General features: G+C 43.2%; 1 protein-coding gene across 1 annotated transcript; it reads left to right on the top strand.

Annotated features, from left to right (window-relative positions):
- Window positions 1-5,229: 5,229 nt before the first annotated feature.
- On the top strand, window positions 5,230-19,304 carry LOC129380720 (tenascin-like). The gene is made up of 8 exons (XM_055062529.2): window positions 5,230-5,301; window positions 5,573-5,823; window positions 8,143-8,176; window positions 11,080-11,403; window positions 12,600-12,908; window positions 13,965-14,282; window positions 17,321-17,641; window positions 18,162-19,304. Exons 2-8 carry the CDS (start codon window positions 5,611-5,613, stop codon window positions 18,482-18,484), a joined length of 1,842 nt encoding a protein of 613 aa, XP_054918504.1. The 5' UTR covers window positions 5,230-5,301; window positions 5,573-5,610; the 3' UTR covers window positions 18,485-19,304.
- The last annotated feature ends 2,851 nt before the right edge of the window (window positions 19,305-22,155 follow it).

The following is a 22,155-nucleotide window of genomic DNA, read 5'->3' as shown; positions in this document are numbered from 1 at the left end:
TTTCGACGATTGCCGACTGTGTTCAGCGCTGCCATTGTTCTTTGAGTGTATCCTGTTTTTGAGGGCACATGTTCGCCCAATAAAACGTTAGTTATGTTCCACACAGTTTTCCTGCTTTCTTCACCGTTTCTACTACGTGAGAATATCATGATAAAAACGACTTCAATTGTACTATTCTATCGTTCAAGTCCAACACTTCACCCTAATTTGTGAGGATTATTTGTGAGGAAACAAAAATTTCCGAAGAGCTCTTTCTTTCTGCCCGATGCGATGCATTGAATGAAGCGTGTGGCAATTTTCTCTCTATTTTATAGGGCCAGGGAATCGGGGCTTGTTGTGGATGACGGGTACCAAAACTCTGAAGCGTGGACGCTTAATACAGCATTTAAAATAAATTATTTATGCAAATATTTCAGAGCCTCGGAAGTGTTCATTGAGGACCTTGCAGGAAGTATGCGCTGAAAAGAAGTTCTACGTCTCACAATGTAATATACTGCGACGAGAAGGTTATATCATACGAGTTATGTGTGTGCAATATTTAAAATTGCTTCTGGTAAACGCACACTTCACAAATAATACCTTACGCAAGCGTCTAAATTTGTTATGAAGCCTTTGTCAGTAGTTTTTTTACGTTGCGATTGAAGACCGCCACAGCAAACTTAGATCTTGTGAAAATAGGGTGCATGTCAACTATAGTGAGCGTGGGCATATCACGTTCATTAACCTAATTAAAAGCTTTTGAAATATATGCTGAACCCTCGCGTTCTGTCTAGCTTCATGCGTTATAGGATGTTTAGCAGAGTCGCAGTTTAGCAGAGTCGCAGAGTTTAGAAGTTGGGCTTGTCCTTTGAACATAATAGATGGCTACAGCGCGACCGTCTGAATCCTTTGTGTACAAACAAATTCAACTGGCTACTCTGCTAAACATCGTAAACAGCATGAAGCTACTAGTCTTCTACAATACGATGCTTATTTCAGTTTTCGCGGGTGCGGCCGTCGAATTAAACTTGGCAGCTTGTTCATATTTGGCTAAAATAAGGGGCAAGTTAGAGGTAATCCGCCGGAGTTTGATGTATTTGGACAACTTCAGCAAATTACGCAGCAATTTTGCAGACAATTACGGACGGAGGCCCTCCGCAACGTCTATAGGCGTTTTGTGAATGACACTGAATTGAGCCTGCCATGATGGAAGAACTCTAACTGCAGGAGAGGAGACTTTGTAAAAATGGGAATAACATGAAAGCAAATGTGCAGGTGAAGTTAAATGTGTTGGAATAAATAGCGCATTTGCTCAAAATTACTTAATCAAGTGCTTGAAAGTATTCTGCGCGAAAAACTTGTGTAACATCATAGCAGTCGCGGCTTTTCTTGAAAACGAAGCGTCGCGAAATTTATTCCTAATACCAGAAAGCCATTATCCAGGCCGAAGATTACGGATACGCGAATGCAAAGTCAAAGTTCCACGAAAAAGGCGAACAATTCATAGCGGTAGCAAAGTATTAGCGAAATATATGAAGTAATGTTCTGAGTTTTGAGAGCCGCCTTTATTGCAGTCACCATTCGCTTTCTGAATAATTAACAAGCCTAGTGTCGTGCGCGCATTATCAATAATCAACTGTTCGCACTCGATGTCCACGACCACTTATTGTCGCGATGCTGCCGTGAAAAACTGCGCAAAAGGAAGTTCGCGAAAGCTTCTGTTGCATCTGCAGAATATGGGACCTGTGAGCATGCATGCGGGAAATCAGAGCATTTGCAGCCACCAGCAATCTCAGCTCATCCAGTGTTTGTACACAGGTAGCTTGAAAGATCCGGCTGGGCTGGTGTACACAGTCAACCTTGTGGATAGCTACGTGCAGCCACGGCTGTTCTAGGCTAAGAGACGCGCATTCAACCCTGCCCTTATCCTCACCGCACATTTTTGCACGCGCTTTGGGACATGAGCTCCAACACTATGCTCGCATTAGGGCCACCATTCTAAGCTCACCAACGCATGCTTTCTATAGCACCCACAGCATGCAACATGCGTCGTTCGATATGCACTTATCGCACTTGGACTTCATACGAAATACCACTTTGATGCCGACGACAAAATTTCTCCAGAAATGTTCCTATAATTGCTATGGCAGTAAAATGTACTTGTCTGCAGCCTATAGGTGACATGGATTTGTCACAGTTGTATATATATATATATACGTATTTTTGCATTTCTTCTATATCTAAAGACCTTCGAACTACAGCACAGGCCTTCCCTCTTTCATCCACAGTAAACTTTCATCACCAGTCTCGCGCCATTTTTAATACCATGCTAGGCGTGTCGGGACTCCACGGAGCAGGAGTTGCTGAAGGATTTGGCTCAGAGAAAACTTCCGTTAAAGACCTGGCACGATACACCTGACGCGATTTTGGAATATAGTGTGGACGAAAAGGCCGCTATGGATGAGGAAATTACTGAAAGTGAAATGAGGATGGCGCTGCAGAATCTTAATGGTCGATCGGCATCAGGACCGGATGACATTACGAATAAAACGTTACGGAATTTAGACGACGGGTCAATTGAGTTCCTTACGCGGGAGATCAATTGCCGATGGAAGGAACGCTCTTTCTTGGAAGAGTGGAAACTTGCGACTACTGTTCTAATACCCAAACCGGGGAAGGTCATAGGGCTTGAAAATCTCAGACCCATTTCCCTGACATCATGTTTGGGGAAAGTAGCTCAACACGTCATTTTAAGTAGGCTACGCGTTGTGTTGATGGCAATGGGGTCTTTCCGCATTCGATGATAGGATTTCGGCGCGGCCTTTCGTCTCAGAATGCTCTGGTCAGGATTAAGCAACAGCTCCTCGACCGGCGGACAAGGGATACTAAGGCACAAATTGGACTTGATGTGGAAAAAGCTTTCGGTAAAATCCAACATTCTTTCATTCTACGGGTGCTATCGGACTTGAATATGGGGCAGCGGCTTTTCCATTTTGTTAAGGATTTCCTTATGGATAGAAGGACATGTCTCATGTTTGTGGAGATAATGTCGGAAGTCTTTAAATTGGGTTGCTGCGGTACTCCGCAGGGATCCGTGCTCTCGCCTATGTTATTCAATGCTGCGATGTCGAAGTTGGTTAATGCGCTGGACACTGTCCAGGATATTGGCTATTCTGTCTACGCGGATGACATTACTATATGGAGTGTCGGTGGTAGTGATGGAGAGCTTGAGGCTAGGCTGCAGAGCGTGGTAACGCTTATGCAGGAGTATCTGGGTCTCACGGGGCTCAAGTGCTCCACTAAAAAGTCAGAGTTGTTGATCTTCAAATGTAAGAAGCTAGGTCGTAGGCCGAAGGGTTGGGTACCGGAAGTTGAGCCTTGCATTAGAATCCATACTAGGAAGGGTCGTTGATACCCAAAGTTCAAGCAATCAGGGTCCTGGGTTTTGTACTTGAAGCGAACGGATCGAACATTAGAACCATTCAGCGTATTATCAAGAAGACGGAGGAGGTTATAAGACTTATAAGAAGAATCTCTAATAGGCATAGGGGCTTAGGAGAAGAAGGTGTGATGCGCTTAATTCACGCCTTTATTATGTGTCATTTCTAGTACGTGGCAGCTATGCTAAACTGGAAGGGGGGGGGGGAGAAAAATAAATTGGAAGCATTAATCAGAAAAACCGTGAAGGCTGCGCATGGTTTGCCTATGACTACGTCAAACGATATGTTTTCACGAATGGGTTTGCATAATACTTTTGATGAAATTGCCGAGGCTCAGCGTACTGCACAGAGGGAGCAGTTGCTAGGTGCAGTAGCGGGTAGGTATATTTTAGAGTCAATTGAAGAATCGGTGGCTGTGTTGCGGACTTGCTGCGGAACCGGCTAACAGACTGCTGCAGGATAGGGATATCACTTCGCACACAGTTACCTTGTTCCCGGCGCACATGGGGACAGTGGAGGGAGCCCCGCCTAACCTCAACGAGGTGGCGCACAGGAAGGCACCATGATTAGTGTGCCATGTACTCCCTGAAAGGGTTGGATCTCCCGCTCCTGAGTACAGGGACCAATTGTTAACCTACAATGAAATCACCAAGCACTACTAGTTAGCGAACAGGGTATTCCCCCGGACACATTCTAAATTAAATAGGCCACAGGTGGTTACATTAAGGCTTTTACAGACGTGCCCTAACCTGGTCATCATCAATAAAATAATCCAGACTGCGGGGTTTAAGTCTATTGCAGTAAGTGTGGGGGTGTGCTCAATTTAGAACACATGCTTTGGCGCTGCTTGACATTGGCCGGTGATGGTTTTCGAGGTGAGCAGTGGTGGCAGCGGATGCTGCATAGAGAAGTGCTGGCATACCACGTCAGGGCTGTCCAGAGGGCCCTTGTGACAGCAAAGGGGCTCGGCCTCTCTGTACCGACGTGGGAGCGGCACGCATCAATCCCAGATTGATCCCTCAAGACCTAAATAAAGTTCGTCATACCATACGATACTTAATCCTCTTTCTCAATGCGCCATACACTACTAAGCCGTCGATTCACCGCAAGCACACACCCCCACCAACTTGAATTTCCTCTTTCTTTAGCAGAATCCGCCGCCGTAACGATGTGGCTATGACGTTGTGCTGCTGAAATTGACGTTTCGGGTTCAATTCCAGTCATGGTAACCGCATACCGGGTGGGAGGGGACGGGGGGTGGAAGGCAGACATGTTCGGGTTCGTGCTCTGGGTGGTGAATGATGAATTTCAGATCAAAATTATAGCCGGGTACCCCGTATGCCGTCCCTCACAATGAGATTGTCATTTTGGCACGTAGAACGCAGCAATGTATTTAGTTTATTATAACCTTTTTCTAAGGAACTGGAACAGACTACCTACCAACGCAGTGCAAGCTCCCCAGAAATTGAAAGGCATGGTGTACTTTAGGCTTGGTGCGTTTTGTTAACCCATCCCACTTGGTATAAGCGTCATAGGGCATTGGAGGCCACTACATAAAAAAAAACTAATAAATATATACAAAAGTAACTAAATAAATGAATAAACAGAACAGCTGGAGCGTGCGATTTTGTAACCGCTACAAGATAGCAGTTTCTGGCTGTTTTCTGCCGTGCATACCACTTGCGTCTCTTCCTTTTCCACCATATCTCTTTTCGATTGGACCCTAATGACTCAAACGGCGTTCGCGTATTTCCGCGGCAGCTTCCGCCCGCAAGACGATATGGACTCTCTACTCATTTCGCTTGACTGCCGGCGCCGCTTTGGCGGACGCGCACTCTATAGTGCCGGCTTGTTGCTGCATCTGATGCCATCTCACCGAGAGGTAATTCTTGAAATTGTAGTTGTTATTAGGACGATTCTTTGGCGATACTCTTTCACTGGCCTAAAGCACACCAGCATCATCAAAACCTGAAGCAGTTGTGAGGTGCTCAATTTGTCATAGAAATCTTTTTCCTTTTTTTAAGATGTTCCGCACTTCATAAGCATTGTGTTATTCGGTATTGTTAATCAGTTGGAAAGCTGATGCGGTGGCACAATTCCGTATTGTCGTTACTTTAGCAGACTTCATTGTGTTTGGGTTCTTGTTTTCCCAGGACAAAAGCCAGACTCGTCTAGAAGTTTGCATCCAACGATGGAAAACGAGAAGCCGCCACCATATGTTCAGTATCTCCCGGCAGATGCTACAGTCACCTTGGTCGCAGCCGAACCAGTGCAGTCGGCGAGATCTGAAAACAGAGCACGGTCATCTTGGCGCACACACAAGAGAATATTCTTATTTTGTGTTCCCGCCTGCCTGGCCGCCTCAATGACTGCTTTGACACTGTTCTTATTCCTTGGGAAGAAGGTGAGTCAACTTGTTTTTTTAAAATAATTTTACTCCTACACTAGAGAGCTATTCCGTAACCACATTTGCTCTGCTGGTGATTTCCGCTATGTCTTCGTCCACCCTCGTCAGGCCAGTTCCTTATCAGTTTCACATTTGCTAATATGACATGAAAACAAAACGGAGCGCGCCACTCCAAATCAATCTGGTTTAACAACTTAACACTACGCACGTGCTTTGAGAACAGTTAAGGAAGGGGCTCCAAATTATCTTTTAGCCCTACTCTGTTCTTTATTTCATCGAGTAAATCTGTGTGCGAGTAAATGTGTGTAGGCGAGTGCTTTTGCATTTCACACCCGTGGAAAGGCGGGCGTGGCGAGCGTGGCTGGAACGAGTAACCCTGCGCACTGCAAAAGTATGCACCAGCCTTCGTACCCCAAGAGGACCGCCACTGTAGACCGAAATCAAGGGCGAGTTGCAGGCCGTAGCACTGGCTACCAAGGAACTGCTGAATATTAATTAGGGCTTGACATTTCGCGCTTAGTTTTATGCGCCAAGAATAACGTGAAAACGCTGGTGTTGGCGTAACCATCTCACAGGCCAATGAAAGCACATGCGCATGCGTAATGTCCATTTTTCTGAGCAGCATGTGCACATCTCAATACTGTTGAATTGCCAATGAAGATAAAAAAGTAGATTCGATAGGTTAATTATAGGTATAATTGTGAAACGAAGCGGCGAAATTCTAATCCTGCAAATAAGCAACTTTGAGATGCGCCTCAAGATAATTAGCTCTTTAGGGACATGGCGTAAATATGGCAAAAAATTCTATTTTTCTATTTAAATCTCAAAAATACATTGACAATCAGCAAAATGAACAATAGATATTTCCGGTGAATGGAATGGAATGGAAAACTTTATTGAGTCTTTTAAGGTTTTAGCGGGTCGAGGCCGAAGTCTTCATTCTTGAAGCTTGGGTCCTCTTCAGCCATGGATGGGCCTCTAGTCCAGGGCTCCACTGAGCCGGGCCGCCTCGCACGCGTGCGCTATTAGAGCTCTTTGAGCCTCTAGCTCGCGGCTGGTGAGCCAGCTCTCCCATTGCTCCGCACTTGGTGTTTTGTGTTTGTGGAATGCCTGGTTACTTGTACACCCCCATGTAATGTGGTATAATGTTGGTTTAGCTCCACACCACGGACAGGTTGCGCTATACTGCGTGGGGAACATCCTACTTAGTATGTGTGTGTTTGGGAAGGTGCCCGTTTGCAGTCTCCGATATCCTGCGGCCTCCTCCTTTGTTAATGCTTTATGTGGTGGGGGATACTGATATCTTAGCCCCTTATAGAGGTTTAATAGCTCTGAATAGCTGTTCCCGCAGTTGATCCGTGGCCCCTCTGGGGCGGTTGACGTTCCTGCTCGGCTGGTCATCCCTCGAGCTAGGCTGTCCGCCCCTTCGTTGCCACTGATCCCTGCGTGGCTTGGTATCCAGATAATGTTATGTGTGGGTTGTCCCTCAGCGATTGGAACTCTGCTGAGGATCTTGAGCGCCGTGCTACTAATTCTGCCTCTTATATAGCTCCGGCACGCCTCTTGTGAATCTGTTAGAATATTGAGGGATATTTCCGGTGAACGTTTTCAGCAAGAGGTGGAAATACGAGGTAGAAACCTGAAAGAGGGCTTTCGCCAAATGTCACCCAAGTCTTTGTTTAGAATTCATCGACACATCATCATTCATCACACTCATCGTACCTGTACGATAAGTGTACATTTTAATCATTTAACATAAGCTGCATTATACCATTGCAGACGTATATCGTGCATTGGTCCCTGTATCGTGACCATGCCCTCAAAAGAACGCGAATCGCATGCGAAATTTGTTTTAGTTGTGTAATCCTGTCTTATCCGAAGATATTTAGCAGGAAACAACGTATTTAGTACCAAAAATGAGCAAATATTTTTCACTATTATGTTTCCCCAAGTCAATATTCGTCCTTAACATGTTAGGGGCAGAGAAAAGAGAAGGAAAAGAAAATTCTGTCGAAAAGAGGGAACGAATCTTGTGGCATCTCAGGCAAAAACAACGTACAGGCTTGTGAAATGAAAAAAAAAGGCATGTTCATGCAAGGTGTTCATTGTGTATCCTGCGTGCTTGTTAAACGACAATGAAAAGAGCCTGTATACGCTCGAAGCTCAGGCGAAATATTGAAACTGAGGCAATGCAGCCTACTCTGATGTACAGTCACTGCATCGAAATCAGCGTATGCAAATTTCTTGTGCGACTGTTATTGAACAGGTCATGCATCAGTGCAGGTGTCAGCACCCTATGCTTGATTTTTCTTTCAGTCATCTTCAAATGCAGAGAATGTTAAAGCATTGGGTAAGTGCGAAGCTTTTGTCAATATTTAAATGTACGGAGAATAAGATATTTGTTTAGCTCGCGTTGGCAGTCGCCTCTTTTACAAAGTGCAAGTCATTTAGCTACATCGCGTTGTGTGGTGCTCAGCGTCGTCTCGGTACCTCAGATCTGCATTTTCTTTAAATTGAGCGCGGACGCGAATTCATCAAGGTGTTTGGGCTTCAAGAGAAAATATTTGCATGAATACGAGGCGTGTTTTGTTTAAAACGAAGACTATTTATTTTTCGATTTATGAAACATGTATGAACGTAAGAAAGTGGTCGTTTTGCTGGAGCTTATGCTTAAAACTGACGCACTCATGCCGTCCTTACGGTCGCGCATGGATACCAGCAGCATGGGCTGGTTTCCTGCAGTGTTACAGCCTTGATGGCTTGCTGCTTGACCGCATCACCACTTCTCAGGTGTTGGTATTCATAGAACTGTTCGAGTGATTGAAAGGAACGATAGTGACTAGCAAGGGGCTAGGACTGCGTGACGGACGCTACCGTACTTCATAACTTGGGTCTCGAAAAAAAGCACAGTGTGCAGTATTCCAGTTCATTAGAAGGCCTTTGTCAATCGCGCCAAGCGGTTTCTTCCGGAGTTCACTGTGTACGCGTAGGAGGACCTCGCAGCAGTCATAGCTGCTTAAGATTTCTACACCTGGAGAAACTAATCTGAACGTTTTTTGTATTCATCGTCAAAAAAAATGTTGCCACGAGTTTCATGGCCGAAAAACCACATCGCCCGACATACATCGTTTCCTGTTGATGTCAGGCAAATCTCGAAACGGTTCGTACCTCTCAAGTATTGTGCTGCGGCTTGCCATCTCGTTACTGGGGTGATCTTGAAAGCTACCGTCATCTGTCGCCGGTTTTAGCACTTCATACATGGCAGATTTCACTACAATACTTTCTACCACAAGTGCGTAACAGGCTCCCCCACTACCTTATTTTGCAAGTCATTTCAGGAGCGAAGCATCATTACCATAACGCGGGATGACAGCAGGCTGGCGTCTCGTTAAATTCTGCCAAAAAACAAAAACAATAATGGCACTAGCGTGAATTTGTAAGCGTTTCCTAGGAGAATTCCGGGTTTGATCTGAGTGACCCTTTGCTTAATTAAGTTAGCTTCTTTCGTGAAGCTAATGAAATCATCATTATGATGAAGGTATTTGTGCACAATTGAGCGAAGTAAGATCACGTGTGACGCGAAACACGATGTCTGTGAAGAAGTGAATTTTTATAGAACACATTTTCGCTTTATGTTACATACCTAAATAACGATATTAGTGCAATTATCGTCATCTAGTCCATAAATGGGCCATCCCTATAGTGTGAATAAACTGCGAGCGCACAAACTCGCTTTATTTGAAGGAACGTCCACTTGAATATTCTTAGCATAATAATTTCACCGGAGGAAAAGACAAAAGTGCTTGATATGCACTTCTCTTGAAACACTTGATTTTGAGAAAGCATGGCTTTAAGAACATATAATAAAGCGTAAGTAGAATGTCACTGTGCGCACTAGCTATGAATTGAATGAAATTGAATAACTTGACGTTTCCTGATTTTTTTTAGAAAAGTGTTGAGGACGGTGAGGCGCCAGTAGTGTATTAATATACAGTACTGCTCTGTTTGGCAAGATTATAATGAGATATTCGTGCTGCTTAATTAAGAGAATTGTGTATTTGAATGTTTCAGATATTTAGGCCGACATATTACATGGTAATGTCGGTACTGTGTAGTGCTGGCGTGTAGGATTGAATGCTTGGTATAAGCTTTGTCGCTGTCGTTACGGCGCTTTATTTCATGGAAGTATTAAAACAGGGCAAAGCGTTACGATCTAGTGGAAGGAATGTTCGATAAAATTTTAATTCCGTAGAATTCCGAGACAATTTAACAAACTGCGCTAATCTCTAACTTGGAAAATTCTTTAAAAATTCGCCTGTTGCACCTGCTTGATATTGTTTATGCCTTTGTACAGACGCATGACTCGTGGAGCGTTTTCGTGTTCTTGTTTAGGTAGCCTTTTCAAAAGTGAAGCTGTTCATGGGGAGGGTTGACGGCACTGGCCCTCTGCCAGTCAGTACTTTGATGTCTAAAAATAAATGTGTGTGCGTACCTTTCCTTATGACGATCAACAATCAAGACAATAAATGTGTTCGTACCTTTCTTCCAAATTATTTGTCACCTCGGTGTCGTGAGCTACGCAGCTTCGCTGGTCATCCGCTTTCACAGAGTCAAATGGCTCATGGTGTACTTTCTGAGGGCACAATGGTTTGATAAGGAATGCTTTGATGTTTTGGTCTTTTTAGGAAGCACTCGCCATCAATAGCCTTTTTGTTTATGTTTTAGTGACAGCTGTTGAGTAATGTGCGCTTTGTTGGGAATAAACTTAAGTTTCAAACAAATACTAGCACTTTTGGGGTTCGTATCAGTCTAGTTGTCGTCTCCCTGGCGCTAACAAGACAGTCATGCGCAAGCATAAATCAAAGTATGGGGCTTAAGCAATATACGAATCATATTTTGGTTTTACATATATTTAATGCCATATTACATGGCATGCCTACAGTTACCGTCATTAGGCATTTTTGTAGGCATTTGGTTTGGCCGATGTTCCGCAACAAAATGCTTTTTTTACATGATAGTAGCACTTGCGTGTTTGCTCGTTAGCCTGCTATACATTGCATTATACTGTACGCGGTTTCTGAAAAGTTTGGCTTTTGTTCCTGCTGTAGCCCTTAACTTCGATTCAATAGCTCATGATCCTGTTAATATTTTACCTGAAGCCTTGATTTGTCCTATTCCAAACATTTGAGTGTACCATATTAGCAATTTATTCATGTTTTTCTTTCAATCATTGCCTCTGTCGCATGGACTCAGATCTACCTGACGTTGAGAACCTGGCTCTACTATCAATTGTGGGCAACTCTATCGTGGTTACCTGGAAGCGTCCGGAAGCTCATTTCGACTACTACTGGGTCAGCATTAGGGAGCACAGTGGCAAAGGCAACGCTACCGTGAAACAGCACCATTTGGGCTCGTGTGCCAACGGCACCATCATCCATCCAACCCAGAACCGGGTCACCTGCAGCAACATCGATGCTTGCACGAACGTCAGCTTGAGTGTACGTACACACGAAAACGGACCACCAGAACGTACATCTCGCGGAGCTGAAATAGGAGGCATTTTTATTGCCGGAGAAGGTGATTCTCTTCAAACTTCTCGAAAGCGGAAGGCTTTGCATTTAAAAACTCAAATACTAGTAACACTAGCAGGTGCTTCCAACAGACCATATATGTTGCCGCCAAAGTGGGGATGCACATAAAGTGTAACAGTAGAAATAAGGGCTACCGCACTGCTTGTTAGTGCAGTTCTGTTATGATGTTCTTACCTTGTGCGTTGACTTGGGTCTACACACGCGTGTTTGCTTGTGTGGTTTCACAATTCTTAATGTGAAAATGAAGTTCGAAACAAGGCTTTCTTTTTCTCATACCCTAAGGTTTGTGACAATGGGTATCCTCTTCCCTAATAACTGGGTTTGCATAGCACTGAATATTAGTTTAGAAAGAATGTCAGGGAGTGAAGCTCTCTTATTGAGAATGAAACAATAAATTGCTCAACAGTATATGTACTCATTCTTGACCAGTCTCTTAGAATGGGCATATGAGTTGGTGATTTAGGGGGTATAGAATCCTTTTGGTTATTTACACTCGTCTCGCATTTTTTGTGCAGACATAGTCATCACAATTATTTTCTAGAGAAATATAATATATTGCGTGCTTATTTCTGGCACTGCTTCATCGCCGTTAAAATAATAGAATCGAAATCGAATATTGTGCATTACATTAGACTTTACAATAATAATTGAGCTGGTTCCCTAAAGCATCAGGTGGCATGACTTTCAACAAGTGCGCTTGACCTTAGTCATTTTTATGAAGATGAAGAATAATTTCTACATAACTATATTTCTATGGCCCTTTCAGGAGCCTACTGTGACGATGTATTCGGTAAATAATTTACCATGCTCTTCAATGGGGCTTCGTACTTTAGATTTTGCCATTTGACATGTTGCATACACAAACTCGAGAGAAATACTTCGGCAAGTATGAAGAAATTTTGGGTTGAGCGCTTAAATACACAGTTGGCGGTCACGTTGGCAAACGTTGCCCATGCTAATAGAAATGCGTGAAATAGAAAAAGAGACAGGACTGTGCATGACCTCTACACTTGAAGATTAAACGACTAAATCTAAGATTTTGTCATATTTTCTTACGTAGAATGTGTCTGCTTTCTTAAAAATATTCCTAAGGTATATTTGTCTTATAACTACCCATACAATATGTACGAAATCTCTCAGTAGGTCACATTACTAAGATATACTTTCCTCATTTGGTTTCAGATCCAGATTCCCCGAAGAACATCACAGTGGTAGGGATATCGCCTTCGCTCACCCGACTACAGTGGACGCCTCCGGCTACTTTGTCCCGCATGCTTAGATACACAGTTAAATTGTGCGACAATTTTACTTCGTGTAACGCAGACGAACCCTCTTCCGGTTGCATAGACCAGGAGACGTCACAGACATGGCTGACATTTGAAAGCAATGTGAACACGAAGTATTGCGTCGTGGCTGTGGCAAGTGAAGAATGCGGCCCCCACGCGCTTAGAAGTCGCCCATCCGTAGCTGAAATATGGACACCTTCGTTTGGTAAGTTTCCACAGCGTTATTGTAGAATAGCAACAGTTTTTTTGAGATCTATTATAAATATTAAATGGCAAAGTATGCATTGTATACACGGTGTCAAAACACAAAGTTAATGGTTTGCCATAGATAATGTAATTGCGCCCGCTGAAAAATATGTGGGTGCTTTTGAAAAAGTGACCTCGGGAAAATCGTAAGTTTGCGTACGTTTTCTTCCGCTGAACCTTTCCGATGAATGTGCTCTCACCAAATCAATTAAAGAGAACACAAGAAAGACCTGTTAGTACTAAAATAAATGAATACTGATTTCTACGCGATGGTAAATTAGGGAACAGCGTTGGAAAAACAAAACAGCGCAAAAATCTTTAGCAAACTTCGGGCGCTATTTTCGAATGTTTTTCACTTGTTGATCGTTTTATGTGCCAGGTATAACAAAAAGAAAGCAAGTATTTTCCGCAACTTACATGCTTTAAGCTATTGGTAAAGGCTTATAATATTGCTACAGATGTTTGTCGCTTTGCAGCGGGAAATTTCTTTTGGTTATCCTGCAATTTTTAGTGCCTCCTTTGAATGCAGGTAATACTAAACAATAACCAAGATTATACAGCGTTGTTTGGCGGATTTATTAGGCAGACGAGGGATTCGTTTACTTCTTTGTAAAAATTATTATTTCGGTCATTTTGTTTAAAATTTTCATTTAGCTGAAAATTTGGACGACACGAAGGGTTACCGAGCGAGCTCCCGTTGTTGCTACCAGAAACGGCAGAACATATGCAGTACTTCCATCCCGATAGAACAATACCGCTAAAAGGGGAGACATTTATGTACTGATTTATACTACTTCTACAAATTATTAAGAGCGTTTGGACAAAGAATGTCGCTGGAGCCAATATTTCGACAAGGCCTTGTTAGGGTGTCGCAACCTTGGCTCACGCGACACCTCTTATGGCACTGTTCATCGCTTGAAGCTTCCATCTTACAGTTAACATTTCCTTTGTGCCCACCACTTTCAGAAATACTGTTCAACCAGATAATGACTATTTCTCATCTGCTTCATTGCAGCGCCACCTGAAATTACTGACCTCCGCCTGGTTAACGTAGGAGAGAACAACTTCACCGTGGCGTGGAAGAGGCCCATGGCGAGCTTTGACTACTACCGCGTGGTGCTGAACCATATTGAGCGCACATTCGTACCTGCTGTAGCCGTGAATGTGGGTTCATGCGCAAAGGGCACAATTCTTCACCCTGACCAGACGGAAATGACCTGTAGCCAGCTTGAGCCTTGGAACACATATATGTTTGAGTTGCAAACACACATCAATGGACCACCTGCACGAAGCTCCGATGGCGTTAGAACGTTCATTAACACGAACGAAAAAGGTAGGACACGTTCTGGCCATTTATAGGAACAGGCAGAGTTACTGAAGTCTGTGTGCGACGCACACCTTCGCCTCCTATGTTGATGTCGTTTAGTTTCCAGCTAACATGGAAGGCTTCAATGAGATATTAAGTTATCAGGTCGGCGTGAATGCTTTGAGATGCATATTAATCTGACCTCCCGGTCGAATTCAGCCTCCACACTTCAGAAGAAAAATATTAGTCATGTTAACGGAGTGATTAGTTCAGAAATAAGCGCTTCCTAGATTTATTTGCTCACACCTTTTATTTGAAGCAATATTTGCCGTAATGTGAAATAATTGTATCGTATAAGCATTGTTTATACATTTATCTAACTTGATGGGAGGTGAGGTAAATTGCTCAAAAATGTTTTAATGTCCCGATGACGACCCTATATCAATAAGTTATGGTTTCATAAACGTGTAATAATACACTAAAATATTATGTCTAATCTCTCTACCTTGCCGATGGTGTTCAGCTTCTCCAGGGTGGACCATGCTGAAGAATTCTTGCGTGTTGCTCTGACAGTTTTACCCGGTCTGATAAATACACTGGAACCACGGTTACCTAGTGAAAACGGTGCCTGCATAAAGATAAGCTACGTTCACCTGTCTAGCGCCTCTTACAAAAGAACCAAAAATAGCTAATAAATGTGAAGCTACGCTCCACACGTTTGTTAACGAGGAAAATTGCTGTTCAGACTGCGTTGTAAGGATTTACGTTTCTGACAATCTCTTGTTTTTAAGATACCTAAAGAGGTAAACAGTGATTGGAACGTTTAAGAAATTGTATAGTCGTTTTAGTATGTGACTAAACAAACTGGCTCAGCGTCCGACAGGAAGCATACACACCTGGACAGCCACCACTTTTGTTATTGATCGAGTGATTGGCTACTATATATTACGCATTTCTTATCAAGATGGCCACAAGTGAAGAAACAAACGGCTGAATGTCATTGAAGATAAAGTACACAAAAGGTTCGAATTATGGACGACGGAGTGATTTTGTTTGTTAACATGGTGTAGCGAGGAACACTTCCTGATTACAATGAGCCATACAATTTATTACTATACCACTCGGCATCATTTCCCTGGTAATTGTAGGGGCTTAGGATACAACGCAACGCATATTCCGGTATAGTTATCTTTGTTTGACGCGTCGGTAGGGCAAGAGGCAAATTGGATGAAAATTATCAATCTGATTCACCCTGAAATGCGGCAAATTTTTAGGAATGGCTGCAGTCACATTTCTCAGTTTGCAATGCACAAGCCGCGAATTGTGTCGTGGTATAATAATCAGATTCGACGCTACTATACTGCGCGAAGTGCTTGATTTAGGATTTCCATATTATTGGAATATCAAGTGAAATATTATTACTGTTTCATTGGAATCGAATTTGACAACTCGGTATCTCAAGTAAACCACCATTGTTTTTTTTTTGTCAAACAAACGCGATAAGAAAGCTTATCGCATTACAGAGAGAAAAGCAAATGTGTAGGACAACTTTTCAGATGCAGTGTTAACGCAGTTGCGGCGCAGAGGCATCAGTAGCTGAGCAACCGTCTTAGGTAAAAAAATATGCTCAGTAATTTCCGCTCAATATGTAGGGCTGCCTCGCCACTACGCACCTTGGCATTTTTTTTTCTCGATTCGAGCAGTGTGGTTGATTTTTACAGTGTCAACAACCTTGCATCAGCACAAAGGATATAAAATTAGAATCAAAGAAATAAATAGAGCCAGCCAGGACACATATTGCATGGAAGATAACACTGTAGTCATATAATGTTACTGAAATGGTGCCAAGGGGAGGAAAGTTTAGTTGAGGAACGTAGAGAATTAAGTAGCGAGAACAAATGTGAAAATTTGCGTACGAGTGTGCATAATCTGAGTGTGACCGAATATTGCTTGAAGAGGCCTTCTTCAGGCAGTGAACGTATTTGACGGCTATTGATGACGGTGACGATGCGAATGACAGTGATACGTGGTGGTGCAGTTTTGGACTTTTGTTATTGAACGAACAGAGCGCCCTATGTGGCTCTGTTGACGTGTTGTTCCATTGTCAACCTCACTTTAATTATGATGATGAATTCTAGATGCATTTTCTTTCAGTTGTTTATCTAATATACGCTGAAAGCTGTTCTGAGTAGCATTACATAGATCGAAATATGCAAATGAGTCTTCAATTTTTTTACTGTAGACGTTCACAGTAGCTGTATTTTTTTTTTACATAAGGAATGAAAAAATATACGCCATTTGTTTGCGCATTCCACAGTTAATTTCTCTCATATCTGTATTGCATTCGATTCATTGACTTCAGCATTCGGAATGGTTAAGCTAATCTTATTTTTGTTCCTATTAAGTTTACCATGTGGTAGTAGTGTGTGACTGGTGGCAAACAAGGACTAATCCTTTATTTCCAAAATATTAACAACGTTGCGATTTCTAGGCGAACAAACGCTGAAAGTTTACGTTCAAATGTTTCTTATTTTAATATGCCCCCATAGAAATTAGTAAAATTCTGCACTCCTCTCAGCGGTGCATCTGTTCAAGACTCGTGCGAGCGTACGCAACATACACTCTAAATCATGATGCATGAAACTGATGCCTGTCATTTTATGACACTCTGCGTTTATCGTTACCAGTCAGTGAATTCTACCTGCTTGATTCTATCTGTCATAGGCTATAGCGTCGTCATTTCATAGTTGCCATTATAAGCGCAACTTATTCGGCCTAGTAATTGTTGTCTCTTTTTCAAGCATTTACCGCAACGAATCGCTCGTGAATTTAGAAAGAAAACAAGGAAAACAAGGCCTGCCAACTTGGTCATCAAATTGGGTTAGTTTCCAACTGTTACGAAATTATGTACTATATATAGGATTGCTTCAGTGTTTGAGAGGTGAATACTCCGAGGCTTAGCCTACCGCCTTCGTAAAGCAGAGTTGGCGACCAATATAAATTTAAGAGTAGGATTTGAGACTTATTGTAGCCTTAATTTTCGTGCTTGCGCATGCGTTTTGCAGCTGAATACGAGGTGTCCAATCTGAAGGTTGTAAACATCACTGCAACATCTTTCGCTGTGACCTCGGAACGGCCGAAAGACTGTATCGAATACTACACGGTAGAGGTCACTGACCACAGCAGTGGCAACATCGGCGACAGACACTACAGTGTAGTGTCGTGCAACAATGGAGCTGCTATTAATCCGAGACAGACAAGTGTCACCTGCACCAAATCAGACACGTGCACCAGCATCAGTGTCCGAGTGAAAACACACACCCGGGGTCCTCCGGAACATGCTTCACCTGGAATAACACTGGATAATGTCCTGCTACCTGGAACAGGTATCTGGCGTCCCGACACCTATGGCATTTAAAAAATGACGTAAAAATATGAACATTATCTACTTTTCGACTGCTATCCCAAAATATTCGCCATCAGTTTACCGTCTGATGCGGTATGCACTGATGCACAGTTTACCGTCTGATGCAGTTTACTGATCAGATTGAGGCCGTTATAACTTATTTTACCCATTTCTACGTTGCATTTTCCTAGGGCCTGTAGAAATTGCTAAACAGGAATCATGTGTTATATTGTGTAATGTTGGGAAAGCTTTGATTTCTGCTTACATTTTACGTATGAAATCTGTTATGAACCAGGTCTATATGGATCCATGGTTGTAAGTGTGTGCCATACTTATCTGCCTTGAGAAAGCTCCCAAGTACTGCTTCAGATGGTCTACGCAAGAAAGCCTGAAAGCGCATTTTTTTGGAGATTTTAATTGACACATAATTGACAAAAGATGGAAGAGACCTTGTAGTGTATGCCTTTTCTAAGCTTGTCCCTGTTATGTTCTTTTTGCAGGGCTTCCCGAGGTGACCAACCTGAAGTTGGTAGCCGTCAAAAATGACTCTTTCACCGTCACATTGCAAGTGCCAAAGGACTGCGTAGACCGCTTCTATTATAACATCACTGATCACAATTACCCTAGTCGTAAAGTTAATGAAAAAGAATGCGTTCAGGCGAGCACGAGCGAATCAAACACTTTTCAGATCACATGCACTGGAGTTCAGGCGTGTGGCAAGGTGGATTTCGGATTGGGGTCGCGTAAAGACGAAGGACACATACATGACTCACCTGGAGTCGCGCTGCGCGGTATCTTCATCCGTAGTAAATGTAATGGATAGTATGTTCTGCCAAAATGTTCAAGTTTCTTCTTAAATTCACATAATACGTTGCCAGAATGTTTAAGCATAATAGAATCCAATGACAGAAAAACAAAACGAAGCATGTTTACTTTGTTGCTGTGGCTCTCGTGACAGCGATAAAAATTTACGTCAGGAATATTCGGCAAAAGAGTCATAGCTGTAACGGATTCCTTTGATGTGTAAATGAATGCCGATATTGAGCGAGTACTGGAGCTCTAGGTGCTTGGTAACAAACTGGTTGCGGTAAATGTTTTGCGAAATAATCAGCCATTGCTCTTACGTAACCCCTTTTATTTGTGGCGATTATTATACTAGTAATTCTGTCAGTGTATTCCGATAAAACTCTCGCAAAAAGCATTCGTCAGGAAAGGCTCGAAAACTAAAGCATTTCTTGTGCTTTAGAAAACACCAGCATGAAGAAGTTTACCGTCATAAAAGCATATAATAAATAGGACTTAATAACTATAACATGACGAAAGATTTTTCGAATTTCTTATGATATTCCTTCTTTAGCAGTCTGCTATGGTCGTCTGATACGTACTAGCCAGCTGACTCCTCTTGGCTAGCACGCAATTTCCGCTTTAGCCTTACTTTCGATGCTAGCATAAGTGGCCTCTCGGTACCTAACAAACGCCATGTAGACAAGCTCAATATTAATAGATGCTTTTCTGCCAACCAGCTTTCGAGGAAAGCTGACACCTCGCAACTGTTCAATTCCTGTGTTGCCTACATAGGGTAAACATGTGGATAACGCCATGCATATAGCGGTTGTCACCACAATAAAGTTGCTAATTCTCGGTTTCTGTGTGGTGGCCGTTTTCTTTATTTGTCTGTACGGTGTGAGCATCATCGGGGGTGCTTATAGATAAGTTTTGTAATAATTTTGAGGTGTGCATAGTGGACGCCCCAACATACGATTGCATTGAATCTGTATTACTGGCTATAGTTTTGATGTGAAGGGCCTTTAACATAGGTCACAGGGGGCCACTTGGTAAAACCTCATGTAAGTAATTTATTATAGTCTTACTGCTCATATATTTTAAACCGTATTACCCACGCGCCTTGCATTGGTATCGTTGTGTAGGTAAGAATATTCGTGATGCAATAGTGCACGGGCGGCTTGAATAATTGGCACCATTGTGCGCCACGCATGACGCAATAGTAGCTGAATTCAGCTCCCACTCGCCGTTCAGATGGACATAGCTCGGCAGTGCATATTTTAGTCCGAGCGACAGTGGTCGCGTCGGAGAAGGTTTACTCAAACATAATAGGTATATATCATCAATTCCAAACTAGTGCTTCGCTGAAGTTGTAAAGCGTACAAGGCCGAAACTTTTTTATTAGTAACTTCATGCTTGGTCTAATATGGCCGCCTCGTGCTCGACCCACAGGGACCAAAAAAAGGTGAAACAAGACTCGGGCAGCAAGGTTGAGTGATGACAGTCAACCCCCGCCACTTTTGGCTACAGGGTTTTCGTGACGATTAGGGAACGAGTGCGGTGGCAGGGCTACGCAGTAGGACCTCGACTAGCTATAGGGAGTAGTCAAGTGACATCACGTACGCCATACTGTAGTCCTATTCACATCTTCCACTGTGCTGCTGGAGATAAGCGGATTCAGATAACACGCAGGCTTTCACCGTGCTCGCTGTACTACAATATGGTGACCTCGATGACGTCAGTGCATACCCCGTATTACATATGTAAGCAAGGCATGGACGCTTACTCATGCGCGGACAAATGTAATCCTCTGCACTTTGGCATCCTTGTGCAGAGGAAAGAAGCTGGTATTGGTTTTGAATCGGTCTCGTAAGCAAGTGGCGCCCTAATCACGTCGCGGACGACGCAATCGAAGATAAAATTTGGATGCGCACGACGTCTTCAGTGGCGTAGCTAGGGAGTATGTCCATCAGGGGAGCAGGAAGGGGGGTGTTTCAGATAACCCACAACGGTCACAGTAGGTATACCTTACCAAATGCCTGCTGGTTCTCAGATTCATGTCATAAGGCCTACAAGTTTGGAATTCGTCGCATAATTTATACGCTTGCTCGGCAGAACGTTTTTCTCAGTGTCTCGGAAAACCTGGCTTGCATCTGCCTCTGCTCGTTTCTTCCTACAATTTCGGTAATGAAAGGTGTTGTGAAAGAGTCTGAAAGGTGGCGCATCACCAGGGCCAACGTTCTAGACGTACGCATTAGTAGTTTCTGAGCCAATGATGGCCGGAAGTTCACAGCATGATGTCAGTATTATTGCCAGCTCTATTTTGATTCCTGGCCTAATGATGTCCTCAAATTCGACAGTGTGGCGCAAATATCGAGTGTGCCGTTGTAAAAAGTTCTTAAAATTAAGTTATGTGGTTTGACGTGCCATAAGCACTTATGATTATGAGGAGCGCCGTAGCGGAATACTCCGGAAATTTTCACCACCTGGGGTTCTTTCACGTGCACCTAAATCTGAGTGCACGGGTGTCTGCGCACTTCGCCTGCATCGAGATGCGGCCGCCGTGGCCGGGATTCGATTCCGCGACCTCTTGCGCCGCAGCCCAACACCATAGCCACTGAGCAACCACGGCCGGTGTTGTTAAAAAATGAGAGACTCGCTGTCTCTGCCGAGTTGACGCCCCAGTTTGACGAAGTTCGACCGCGTTCTCTCCAAGTCTGGATGATAGTTGGATGTCTCCGAAACCTACATTATCTCGGTTTCTCCGGACATCTGGAGATAGGTAGTTTGGCAAGTTTGCTGGTTTGGCAACATCGAGTTTGGTGCGTGGTCCGAATTTCGATGCCTAAGGGATCGAAGTTCAGTGTACCACGTCTTCGCATCATACTCAGCGTTGCTATAAATTTATTAGGGCTGGGATTTACTGCACGACCACAGACATATGTACATACAGAAAGAACCTTTAAGGTATCTTCATGTTTTTAGTGCTGTCTTTTTCTTTGTATTCGTGTACCTACCGTTATCTTGAGCCAGAGTACTCCCTGAAAATGTTGTCATGAATCACACATACCTCCTGCGAGTCATGATGGCCACCAAGCATGTGTAAATGAATCAGAAACACCTGTCTTCTTCGAGTCTTCCTCAAGTACAAAGCAATATAAAAGTTTTGGTAAGTATTTTAGTGTCTTTTAAAGAAAGTAGTATGTATGTAAGAAAGAAGTATGTTTTTTTTTTAAAGTATGATTCAGTGCTTGAATTTCCTAATAGATGTGTGTAGGCTGCTTTTCGTCATGTGAAAAAAGCTTCATGTCACAGATGAGTGCGTAAACAGGCACCTCGGTGTACGTGATTAGGCGTGCAGAATCAACGCATCTTCGTACTTCGCCATTCAATGTAATGTCTGTTTGTTCCAAGCTCTGTTCATGGAAACAGATTTTTTGTATACACCGTGGTCAAGTTACACGCCATATCGTGGAAGCTTTTTACGTATGGAGAAATGACGACCAGTGTGTCAGTCAGTCGCGCCTACTGACAGAGAAGTAGCGTTTTTGCACAGGCAATGATAATTTGTTCAACGGTGCTATTTCACGTGTACGTTTTTTTCTCGCTACATGGTAAGCTTGGAGCTGCTTATATGTATTTTCTTTGTACCTATGCTGATAGCGGTTATTCGTAGGGGTGCTTTTTGTTTCTTTTGTATGGCTGTTTTTG

The sequence above is a fragment of the Dermacentor andersoni genome, chromosome 10, assembly GCF_023375885.2.
Source record: "Dermacentor andersoni chromosome 10, qqDerAnde1_hic_scaffold, whole genome shotgun sequence".
Lineage (NCBI taxonomy): Eukaryota > Metazoa > Arthropoda > Arachnida > Ixodida > Ixodidae > Dermacentor > Dermacentor andersoni.
This window is presented reverse-complemented; position numbering and strand designations above follow the sequence as displayed.

Excerpts from the sequence above, each read along its gene's own strand:
- LOC129380720 (XM_055062529.2), top strand. The coding sequence starts at position 5,611 with ATGGAAAACGAGAAGCCGCCACCATATGTTCAGTATCTCCCGGCAGAT. Across the intron at positions 11,404-12,599 it reads CATTTTTATTGCCGGAGAAG|ATCCAGATTCCCCGAAGAAC; the intron begins GTGATTCTCTTC and ends ATTTGGTTTCAG. Across the intron at positions 17,642-18,161 it reads TGTCCTGCTACCTGGAACAG|GGCTTCCCGAGGTGACCAAC; the intron begins GTATCTGGCGTC and ends TTCTTTTTGCAG.